This window comes from Cebus imitator, unplaced genomic scaffold (genome assembly GCF_001604975.1).
Source record: "Cebus imitator isolate Cc_AM_T3 unplaced genomic scaffold, Cebus_imitator-1.0 Scaffold505, whole genome shotgun sequence".
Taxonomy (NCBI): Eukaryota; Metazoa; Chordata; class Mammalia; order Primates; family Cebidae; genus Cebus; species Cebus imitator.
The window spans coordinates 1,330,005-1,342,608 of NW_016107820.1; the positions used below are offsets into that span (position 1 = coordinate 1,330,005).

General features: G+C 41.9%; 1 protein-coding gene across 6 annotated transcripts in view; it reads left to right on the forward strand.

The window, feature by feature from the left end:
- AFF2 (AF4/FMR2 family member 2) overlaps positions 1-12,604 on the forward strand; it is a 501,797-nt gene that overhangs the window by 456,460 nt on the left and 32,733 nt on the right. For 4 of the 6 annotated variants that reach the window (XM_017513842.2, XM_017513841.2, XM_017513843.2 and 1 more), the window contains 3 exons: positions 961-1,971; positions 3,701-3,822; positions 7,956-8,178. In XM_017513842.2, the coding sequence (XP_017369331.1) occupies positions 961-1,971; positions 3,701-3,822; positions 7,956-8,178 (1,356 nt within the window). The remainder of the gene's footprint in view (positions 1-960; positions 1,972-3,700; positions 3,823-7,955; positions 8,179-12,604) is intronic. The other 2 variants (XM_037733231.1, XM_037733232.1) reach the window with 1 other exon arrangement.

A 12,604-nucleotide genomic window follows, 5' to 3' on the forward strand; every position in this document is an offset into this window, starting at 1 on the left:
TAACAACCTTTCAGAGTACTCATTATTATCTTCATTTTACAGATGAGAGAATAAGGTTCTAGGAGGTTAAAAAGAACTTTCCCAAAATCTCAACCCTTGTCTGTCATTGTCTTGCGCAGGTTGCAATCACAACTACTCAAGTGTTTTTAATTCTGTCATCCTCTATTGGCCGGTACCATAAGCTTCTGCTGATGGTTTTATTAGAAAAGCTCTTTTAATAAAAATGATGGCTCTTTTATTTCAGCTGGCAGACCTAAGAGCTGGGAATCAAGTACCCGCATAGTATGCATCATTGCCGTGGTTTAGTGGATGCTAATGTCTGCATGCATGTCCCTATAAATTGGTTATTGCCCATACACCAAGAAAAGTGCTGTGGTTTCTATTTTTTGGAAGTCAAATCTTTTTGACCTTCAGTAAAAATACAAAAGGCTTGCTCTGTTTTCAGTGAAAGACAGCATCACATAGAAGGCACTGGCATTTTGGCAGATGGAAAGCCTTTCCTTTTGAATTACACTTGAGGTGCGCTTACATTCCTTTCAGGATTAGAGACTATTACCTCTGCCTCCTGGTGAGAGGTTGAGTGATGATTCCCACAAAGGATTTTGGAAACAGGTTTCCCTCATGGGCACCCCTGCTAAGCCACTGGAACATCTCTCTGTGAATAATTCTTTTCTTCCTGGCCAAAGTGGAGAATATTTTCAGATAATGAGTGGAAATGAGTTTCAATAAGTAGACTGCAGCTGGTTTATATCTGGCTATTTAGGTCATTTGAATATTGTGGAAAGTGGGTGTGTACAGGTGGGTGTGTGTGCGTGTGTGTGTATATAAGCGTGTGTATTTGTGTATGTGTGAACAGTCACTTAACATCCAAAGCTTTTAGTAGTAGTCTCTGTACTGAGGGTTCTCCTGAATCCTTCCCAAGTGTAAAAATCTTTCTTGATGCTGTTTCTCAATCTACAGCCTGAGCCACCCTCAACCAACAAGTGGCAACTGGATAAATGGCTTAACAAAGTGACATCCCAGAACAAGTCTTTTATTTGTGGCCAAAATGAAACACCGATGGAGACGGTTTCTCTGCCTCCTCCAATCATCCAACCAATGGAAGTCCAGATGAAAGTAAAGACAAATGCCAGTCAGGTCCCGGCTGAACCCAAAGAAAGGCCTCTCCTCAGTCTCATTAGGGAGAAAGCCCGTCCACGGCCCACTCAGAAAACTCCAGAAACAAAGGCTTTGAAGCATAAGTTGTCAGCAAGTAGTGAGACAGCGTCTCAAAGGACAATTGGGAAAAAACAGCCCAAAAAGGTTGAGAAGAACACCAGCATTGACGAGTTTACCTGGCCCAAACCAAATATTACCAGCAGCACTCCCAAAGAAAAAGAAAGTGTGGAGCTTCCTGACCCACCAAGAGGCCGAAACAAAGCCACTGCCCACAAAGCAGCACCTAGGAAAGAACCAAGACCTAACATCCCCTTGGCTACCGAGAAGAAGAAGTACAGAGGGCCTGGCAAGATTGTGCCAAAGTCTCGGGAATTCATTGAAACAGATTCATCTACATCTGACTCCAACACAGATCAGGAAGAGACCCTGCAAATCAAAGTCCTGCCTCCGTGCATTATTTCTGGAGGTAATACTGCCAAATCCAAGGAAGTCTGTGGTGCCAGCCTGACCCTTAGCACCTTAATGAGCAACAGTGGCGGCAACAACAACTTATCCATCAGTAATGAAGAGCCAACATTTTCACCCATTCCTGTCATGCAAACTGAGATTCTGTCCCCTCTGCGAGATCATGAGAACATGAAAAACCTCTGGGTGAAGATTGACCTTGACTTACTCTCTAGAGTACCTGGCCACAACTCCCTCCATGCAGCACCTTCCAAGCCAGACCACAAGGAGACTGCCACAAAACCCAAGCGTCAGACAGCTATCGCCACTGTGGAGAAACCAGCCCCTAAGGGCAAGCGTAAGCACAAGGTAAGCAGTCCAAAGTGGCCTGCCAAGTGCTTGTGAGCAGTGGCTGTCTGTTGTCTGACTTGATCTTGAGCTTCATTTTCAAGGAAGCCAAGGCAGTGCAATGCAGATTTTGGTGAAGGTGATAATGCTTTCTATGGGAAATGCAGTATTTGACATAATCAGAGAGGAAATACTAGGAATGATCTGTAGCCAGTGACAAGACTGTCCATTATGGCAAATGAGGGCTTATGATGTGTGGGAAAGAAAAATACGAAGAAAGTCTCCTTACTTAGGCAGGGCACCCAAGTGCCCCCAATGTCTAAATGCATTTTCTAGGGCTTATTCATTTCTCTGGACAAACATTAGCATCTCCACAGCCCAGTTATACTCTGAGTGTCCAGGGTCCTAACAACCACATGTTCTGCCTGGCCTGCTGGGATCACTGACCTATGTGGTAGGCTTGACTTGGGAAAATCTTACCTCCAGAAGTTTAGGGATGAATTCTAAGGCTATAAATTATACTCATAAGGGGAAATCCAGAATTGCCCTTTTCATCTGAACTATATATAGAGAGATGGTTTGGTATCCAGTATGCTCATTCTGTTGTATCTCCACATCTCAGGGTAGTTTTTTTTTTTTTAGAGTAACATCTCATGATGATGATATTCAGGTAATCTTATTTCTAAGACTGTCACAGTGGCTAGAAAGGAGGGTCTCAGTCCTCCTTTCTTCTGTCCCTTTCCAGGAAAGACTTAAGATTCCTCACTGAGTCACAGCCCCCACTGTGTCCACACCATCCTACTGACTAGGATGCTGCAAGAATGATTGCAGTCATCATTCAGCTTGACTTTACAAGTTCCAAAACAAAGGCTATTCTCTCTGGGTTGCATACGAACATACCTAATGAAAGTAGAGTTTGAACATCCCCAATCTGAAAATCCAAAATCCAAAATGCTCCAAATCTGAATCTTTTTGAGCACTGACATGGCACTCAGGAGAAATAAATGTTCATTGGAGCATTTTCCGATTTTGGATTTTTGAATTTGAGATGCTCAACTGGTAAGTTTAATGCAAATATTCCAAAATTCCAAAATATTCAAAATCAGAAACACTTCTGGTCCCAACTATTCTAGGTAATGGCTACTCAACCTGTATTCCAAAATAGGGACCAAGAAGTCAAAGGCCTTTGCCCTACCACTGATTCTCCACACTTAGTGATGACAACAGTACAACCACAGCTGACAATGTACCTTCAGAACAGCACATGCAAAAGTCCGAAGGTGTGCTTCGAACGTGGTTCATTTCCTTGCATGGCGTTCATTGTATAAGCAACCTTTAGATGTCAGCCACCATCCCCATGTTGCTTGGACAGGGTTTATGTCACGTTCAAGTTACAATGTTAGTTTCTAAACTACTCATTTGTGGGAGCACTGTTGATGGGAGAAGTGCCCAAAAATTGTATTAATAGATTCTCTTTACTGTTGTTGTGAGAGTCCTATGCCACCCAGTCTTTACAAGAGGCTCAGATCACACAGTTCTACTCTCTCAAATGCCAACTTCTTGGTAGGACTAGGCGAGGCAAGGTTGATTGCTTTTCTGTCTAATCAAAGGCTCACATTTAACCTTCCTACCTAATCTAGAGGTTAAAATAAAAGCAAACTATGTATCTTGCCCATTGTTTAGTGTATAAAACATGGTTGTCTGAATGGTGTCATGTATTTCAAGCCCTGTATATTTTTCCGTGTTAAAGCCAACAGAAGCTGCAGAGAAGATTCCTGAGAAGAAGCAGCGCCTGGAGGAGGCCACGACTATCTGCTTGCTCCCTCCTTGCATCTCACCAGCCCCACCTCACAAGCCTCCCAACACTAGAGAGTGAGTCTTCCCTGTCTCTGTATGATGGCTTGGTATGATTGTTCGGACTCCCAAGAAATCCTAATTGAACCTGTTTAGGGGATCCTGCCCCAGAAGACTTTAAGGTAAAAAACAGGAGTCTCTCAGTCAAGGCCTGACAGCTGTCCCTGGCCACTGGTCTAACAAGGATGTGATAAAGGGTGCAACATAGGCTGCCAGGTTTGGTGTGACTCCATGAGCTTTTAGCAACATTTCCTTACTCCAAGTCAGATTGATCACTAAAATCAGTTAAAACAAAATTTGAGTACTTAGTAAAGGGTAAAAGGAAATAAAGAAATTAAGAAGCATCAAGAGAATCCCTATCACCTGCTTCTACCCAACCTTCAGTTCTGATGGTGATTACTCAGTTTCCCTGGAAAGGCAACTCCCTGATCTTGACAGGATGAGGCATCTACTTCCTCTTTGATGTCATTACTTAACATTGATATGAAGCTTGAGGACCAGTAGCTATGTCTGGAGTGCCACAGAAGCCAGGGGAATGAAAAATAAAGTCGGCTTTCCCTGACACAGAAGTGCCCCAGGAGGAGGGCCACTCCCAGACAGCTCATCTCTCTGGCCTCCCCAAACATGTTATTCCAAGGAGGTTGCACCTTGTCTCCCTTCTCTCTCTGTGTGGAAGGTTCCGGAGTCCAGCAGGCGGCCTCCTGACACCTCCTCACTCCAACAGCTTGAGTCTTCTACAGAGAAGTCCTGCCTTCTGTTTCTGCCAAACATTGTGACCAAGTTCTTTCTGTCTTATAAATATCACTTAACTAACAATCATGTCAGCTACTTGAACAATTCTGTCTGAGTAATTATTGCCATAAATTCATTCAACGTTAGAGATTACTGTCATCAAAGCCCAGTTTTGGAGCCTATTAGCAGCCCAGAGCAGAGAGCAATCTGGCTAACTGCTGCTAACAATTGATTTCACAGATTACTGTTTAACATCAGTGATACGGCATCAATCTGCTACAGATAAGATGTCAGAAATAAGTTATCAGCTTACGTTTGTCTGAATCTTTGTTGTTTTGAGATGAAAGGAAGGAAAAGATCAATTACCACTAGATCTGGTTTAACTAATAAGGAGATTTGGGTCCTGGGCTGCCCCCTCCCTGAGGATCACTAGCTGTTGGTGAGGTGCATCTGTATTCTCTGACATAACTTTGCTCTGAAACATCCCTTCACATACACACTTGGAGTTCTGAGAACTAGAGACCCTTCCAGTGGAGCAAGCTGACCGCTTCACCTCAGGGTGGATCAGGCATGTGAGGAGGCATGCTTCCCTGATGGTCAGACATGGTCATTCCAGGGCCCTCCTCCTTTGTTTGCAAGGAAGAAGGACCTGTCACAACCATCAGTCCCCACTGCTACACTCTCTAGGTGACCAGTAGCCTATCGCTTTCCCCAGTTTATAAAAGAGAGATGACCAAGTATTACATAAAGGTCTAGTAATTTGAGTTGGTTCTTACCAAATATCATGCTCAGGATTAGGGTCCAGCTCCAGCTGAGATCTCAGAGGAGTGGGTGGATATGGGGCAGGGAGCTGGAAGAACACTCAAGAGACAGCAGGTAAATGAGGCATAATTTTATTCAGCAGCTCCTTCACAGGGTGAGTGTTATATCTATACACTACACAAACGGTAGTGGCTGAGAGCCAGGTGGTAAGCTTCTCTATGTTATGTCTACATGACTATGATTATATAAGACATGGGACTGTGCGCTTGTGCCCAGATGCACTGAGTCATCGAGGCTGTTTACCTCAGCCTATGCCTGCTGCCCTGTGCCCACTTGGCTTCAGTACAGCCATGTTCCTTACACCAAATGCTGTCTTTAGTCCGCTATCTTTATAATGTCTTTACTTTTCTTGTAGGTGGGAAAGCAGTGTTTCCCTTGTAGCATTTATCATTCAGAAAGGGCCTCAATCAGTTTCTTATGCCCACCAAACAGATGTGTTTTCTCTGGAAAACTTTCTGGAGTTGAGGAAGAATGAAGCAATGACTGACCTCTTAGTGGTCTACTCCTGGGAACCCTCTCCGCAAGCTTTGCTCCTTTGTGCTTTATTAGCCTTTTAAACAAAGTGGTAGACAACATTCATTTTTCTAAATGACTATTTTTAACCTAATAAAGATGCCACATCGGACTGACAGCTATAATTCCCCATAGTTCCACAGAAGGACTCTCCTGAATCTCCCCTTGTTCTTTAGCGCTGGTACCATCAGCAGGGCCTCTGAGGAATTAAGTGCAGGTGGTGATGCCCTTCTTTTGTCTCCTATTCTCCCCTGGCCTATTGCAAGAGGTACCCAAAGAAGCAAAAGCTGTTTTTTATTTGGAAGTCGTAACAATGACAGAGTGGTCTCTAGAAATGACAGAGGCTCCCTGGGTGTCTTTCACCAAGGAAGTCTTTCAAGACTCCATGCTTCCAGGTCACGACCAGGCAGATGTAAAGGGGGACAGGTCACTGGTGCTCACTGTACAGAATGCACTGAATTCCCGCTGGTTGTTTCAGTGGCAGATGGGCAGGCATTGCGTGACTGTAGTTGCCAATGGCAAATTAACTGCATCTCACAAGCAGCTCTTTCCCCTGCAGCCCCAAGTTCCTTCTCGGGCAACTCAAGTAGTGGGAGAGTCGTTACAGCTAATGAACCACTGTTCACCTCCTGTAGATACCACAGCAATTCTTGACATCTGCACATATAAATTCCCAAAAGCCTGGTGCCTTTGTAATTATTACACTTAATGTGATCTGATATTTGTGGAGCTTCCTCATGGACAAGAATCTTAATCCGTATGTTCACCATCATTTCAATCAGTCATCACTGCTATTGTAAAATGGCTATGCATGTGAAAGCAGTTTTTAAAATCCATTGGAAAGTATCTTTTAATTAATTTTAATCAATTGAGGTAATGACAGAAACAGTTGCGTTTTTTCAGTTTCGCTACAGAACAAATATTAACATAAGGCCACATTTATGAAACAAAAGATGGAGAAGATGACAGATATTACAATTGGCAAATTTGCCACAATGGAGGTGGGACAAGGAGGCTGCATTGGCTTTTATTTCAGGGAATCAGACCACTTGAATGCTTGTTCATCTTTGATTTGTTGCTTTGAGATATTGTAAATCTATATTTCTAGACACTGACTGAAATTGACCAAGAGGAAAACATAAATTTTTGTTGACTTAATCTGCTATTGAAAATTGTAGTCAATAATCATGAAAAGTAAATAGCTGCACAGTGCAATATTAGTTGGCTAAGAAAATATTAAAATTCAAGTAATCTTCATTGATTAGTCTAAGACAGTAAGTAAAATGAAAATCCATGACCCAATTACCATGTTAAGCAGCTAGCATAAGGTTTCAGTTTTTCTGTTTTATTTGAAGTCTCAGACTATTTGATGATGCCCATTTAATGAACAGATAAATCAGTTTCAAAGCATGGGAGCACTTTTAGAATTGCAGATGTCTAGTAGGAATATGACAAAATAATATTTTTCAATGGAGTTTTGTGAAGTGGAGTACATCAGTAGTTCAATGTAACAATTTAAGATTAGAGGCTCATTATGCCTTGGCATTGAATTAGAACATTCTGTATATACAATTTGCAATGTGTGTTACAATACTATTTAGTGCATTATTTATTTCTAAGTAATATATAAGTATAATATTTCTTAAGAAAGTATTCTTCCACTGATTGTTTATTGTGCCATTTATTGCATGATTGTGCAGTTAAGTCCTAGGGCAAAGTAAGTAGGAACCATCCTGAAAAATGATGGGATTAAAGTCTGCATTGTATTTTCCATAAAAATCTAATTAACAGTAATCCTGAAAAGTTGAAAATGTCCTACTGTAGCACACTCCATTAGACACTTACATTTGTCATGGAGTTCCGCTTCAAAGATATTAGTTTATTCTTGGATACATATGTATGCATATATCTATATTTATGTAGAAAGATATCTATATCTATATGCATTTTTATATATACTCTTCACCACAGGTTGAGGGATAGCAATTTAAATATTACTTCAGCTGACAATACTAGCATCATGGGGAAAATCAGAATAAAGAGAAATAAGACTTTATGACACCCTACACTTCTGTTTTCCACAGAAATAATTCATCCAGGAGAGCAAACAGAAGAAAGGAAGAAAAACTATTTCCTCCTCCACTTTCCCCACTGCCAGAGGACCCTCCACGCCGCAGAAATGTCAGTGGCAGCAATGGTTCCTTTGGACAAGACAAGAACATCTCCATGACTGGACAAATCACATCTACCAAACCTAAGAGAGCCGAAGGCAAATTCTGTGCTACTTTCAAAGGGATATCGGTAAACGTAAGCATCTTGGAAGAAATATTATAATTGTCAGGTAGCAATGAGTTAACCCAGCTCATCTAACTTGATCATTTGGGGATGTTGCAGGAGGAAGGGAGGAAGAAGCAGAGAAGAAATATGAGAAGCGGGTGTATACAAATACACAAACTCTCCATTATTTCTCTTCGTATAGTGCCTTGTATATTGTCACAAATAATTAGGTATTATAAATAATACAGATGTTATTATGACAATGATAATGCTTAAAAGAATCTGCAAAGTCATTTTCACAAGGGCTAAAATCTCCTGGGGAAACATGATAAATATATAAATATTTGCTCCTAGAAATATATCATCCTTCTTAGGGAAATCACTAGCCTTCTCTGATAGGAATGAGCAACAATGCCTCTTCTTAGGCCATTCTTTCTTTCTATTAATAATTTCAAATCTAGGAGACTCGTGGTATAATTTTTGCCTTAGCCTGTGAGTTAAGACACTTAACTCTTGTAGTACCAGCACTGCATCAAATTTTCTCTGTGACTCTGGGCCAATCATGAAACATCTCTGAGATCATCAAATGAGTGGATTTGACTAGATGATCTATAGAGCTTCTTCTAGCTCCAAAAATGTTTACAATTTTGTGCTCACAGAGTCTTCTCTATTCCATTTATGCATGAAGTCCTGTTTATTGACTCAGTGGGTGAGCGAGTGTGGACAGATGACATGTTTATATAACTGATATGATCATGGCTGAATTCAGCCATTTCTAGTCAGATGTGCCAGGACTGACATCAATGCCATGTGTGGTGGATGTAATGTTTCAGGGTTCTTGCCACATATCTTGGCCATACAGACAAATGACACTGTCTTGGGCTGATCTTATTGTTTGGTCTAGGTCAAGCTGGCTGTGGCAGTGGAGACATGGAGCTGGCTTACAAGTTTCTTATGGCTCTGTTTCGTTTAAAATGTTTGGGTTAAAAAAACTCTTCATTTTCTTCAGATCCATCATAATAATTTGCAGATGCCTAGCTTCTCAGCACATTTGTCTCAGTAAGATCTAGGTGGTAAGACTTATTTGATATTCAGAAGGTCCAGGATCAAGTGTAAAAGATCCACATAAATATAACAAATACATTTCACATTTGGCTTTTATCTTTAAAGTGACCATGTTGACTATGGCAAGTGTCCATGTATGTGTGCATACATGCACTCAGCAAACACTGAGGGTACTGGGCTGTGGGATGGAGGGACAGTATCATAAATCAGAGATGGCTCCAGTGCTTAAATAGCTCTCAGTCTAAAGTGAGCAATGAGATATGTGCTCAAAGGGCTAGAATATAAAATAGCTGGTGATTGGTGTCTTAGGGCAGGGATAGAGACAGGTCTCTGAATGGTCCAAGGAGAGTTAAAGCACGTCTGCACTTCTGGCTGTAGGTATAAGGTATTTCTCCTGGTGGAAGTGGCATTTCTTGAGTTAAGCCTTAATAGATGAGTAGGGCTTAAAAATGAAGGGAAGTGGACAAAGAAAATGTGGTCTATTGATACAATGTAATATTATCCGGCCTTAAAAAGGAAGGAAATCCTGTCATATGCTACAACATGGATCAACCTTGAAGACATTATGCTAAGTGAAATAAGCCAGACATTAAAGGCCAAGACCATATGATCCCATTGATATGAGGTCCCTAGAGTAGTTAAATTCATATGAGGTCCCTAGAGTAGTTAAATTCATACAGACAGAAAGTAGAATGGGGGTTGCAAGGGGATAAGGCAGAGGGTAAATTGGGAGATATTGTTTAATGGGTACAGAGTTCCAGTTTTGCAAGATGAAAAAAGTTCTGGAGATTGGTTGCACAAGAGTGTGAATATACTTAACATGACCGAACTGCACACTTAAGAATGGTCAAAATGATAAATTTGGCTGTGCACAGTGACTCACGCCTGTAATCCCAGCACTCTGGGGGGCCGAGGCAGGCGGATCATGAGGTCAAGAGATCGAGACCATCCTGGCCAACATGGTGAAACCCCATCTCTACTAAAAAATACAAAACTTAGCTGGGCATGCTGGCACACATCTGTAGTCCAAGCAACTCTGGAGGCAGAGGCAGGAGAATTGCTTGAATCCAGGAGGCGGAGGTTGCAGTGAGCCGAGGTCACGCCATTGCACTCCAGCTTGGCGCCTGGGGACAGAGCACTCTGTCTAAAAAAAAAAAAAAAAAAAAAGTGATAAATTTTATTATATGTGTACTTTACCACAATTTAAAAAATTTTAAAATGTGATAAAAATAATAAGGGGAAAAAATTATCACAAGGTAGTGGAAAAAAGGGAAATAAAGGAATGGAAGGCTTTTTGAAATCTAAAACTTCACATGTACCAAATCAGGAAAGTGAAAAAAGCAGGGGCATGTTCAATTCAGTTGAAACTAAGGTTTATAGAAGGGAACAGTTGCAATTGGGCAGAAAGCTGCAGCCAAATCAGGTAGGGCTTTGAATGCCAGCAAGGGAGCCTCAGCCTTGAGTTTGCATTTGAGTGCGGGACAGACAGATGCTAGTAACTTTGTTCAGAAAGCTCAAGCTAGCAGACAGCAGATTGAAGCCGGAGGGAGAAGCATGCTCAAGGGTTGGGAGTCCAGCCAGGGGACTCCAGTAGTCTCCGTGAGAAGCCATGAGGGCCTGCATTTTGAGGCTTTGAGGAAGAAAGGGACAAATTCGAGAGATGTTGGGGAAATACATTTAAAAGGAGTAATTAACTGTAATTAACTGGTAATGTTGAGGAAGAAAAATGACAAATTAAATAGAGCAGTAGTTTTCAAAAAGAGTTTTAGGAGGATTATCATTTTTCAAAATGAAGTAATTTATACAACTTCAATATATAAAGCTGATTAAAGCAGAGCAGCTCAGACGGAAGGAAAGGTGGGGAGTCCCTATTTTGCATGTTTCAGTGCCCCTTGCCCAGATACTACTGCAATTACCTGGGTAACTGTGCCAAACTCAGTTTGGATTTTTTTTTTTTTTTTTTTTTTTTTTTTTGAGACAAAGTCTCGCTCTGTCGCCAGGCACCAGGCTGGAGTGCAGTGGCGCAATGTCGGCTCACTGCAACCTCCGCCTCCCGGGTTCAAGCAATTCTCCTGCCTCAGCCTCCCGAGTAGCTGGGACTACAGGCGTGCACCACCGTGCCCAGCTAATTTTTGTATTTTTAGTAGAGATGGGTTTTCACCATGTTGGCCAGGATGGTCTCGATCTCTTGACCTCGTGATCCGCCCGCCTCGGCCTCCCAAAATGCTGGGATTACAGGCGTGAGCCACCGCACCCGGCCCAGTTTGGAATTTTTTATCAATATGGAGAAATTTTGCTTTGATAACTAGGGAATACCATCCTGCCATCAACAGGAAGAGGGAATTGGTTTGATTATTGATTTGGTTTGTGAAAAATTTGAGGTGCTAATGGCCATGTTGGTGGAATTGTCCTAAGATGGTCACTGTAGGCTGGAGCTTTGGAGATTGGGTAAAATTGAGGTTTCCATTTGGGTGTTACCTACTTATTGTTGAATCTGTGCCAACAACATACAAGATTCACAGATCATATCAAGAATGAAGAGAACTGAGAAGTGAACTTGGGGAATACCAACCTTAGGGAGATACCAATTCAGAAGAGCAGAAGGTAGAGGAGACACCCTGGGAAGCATGGTCAGAGAGAGAACAGTCAGGAGAGTCCCACAGTTGCCAGGGGTGGGCGGGCACAGTTGGCCACTTGAACACAGCAGGTGATCTCGTGATAACACACTGTCACATAATCTTACCACCTCCTTTCTCCATCCTCTCCATACCAATAACAGTTCAAAGCTTACTCATTTGACTTTGGACCTGGCAGAAATGAGGCTTCACCATCCCAAGATTTCAAAACAAAATGGAGACACACTCACATGCCATTCACTTAGCCAAAAACCAATCAAGCGCCTCACATGAAAAAAAGGGCTGCTTCAACCTCAGTTCAGTCAGGGCAGGGATAACTAGAGTACAATTTCCTGGTATTTTCTGGACTGTATCTGGTATTTTGCAGAGTGACCTGAGGATGCTACTTACCCTGAAGAAAGCTTCTGGGCTGGTTCCCTTATCACAAATACCCACATCAGGGTCAAGGGCTTTATTTAATATCGCTAGGTCTCTCTCCCTTCCTTTGTCCATGCATCTCTTCCTTTCTCCCTCCTTCCTCCCCTCTCCTCTATATTCTTCCTTCCCTTCCCCCTCACATTTACCATTGGATTTAGCCCTTTGCCATTGCAGTCTTAATGGTGGAACTGTGTAATCGCAGCATCTGATTAGGTTGGTGTTTGGTATCATCATAGAACAAAAGCTGTTGATTCATGGTGTTCATAAAATATCCAGGGTCACCTATTTATCCTCAAGCTGTGTGAATTATTTTCTTTTCCTTTTTTTTTTTTTTTTTT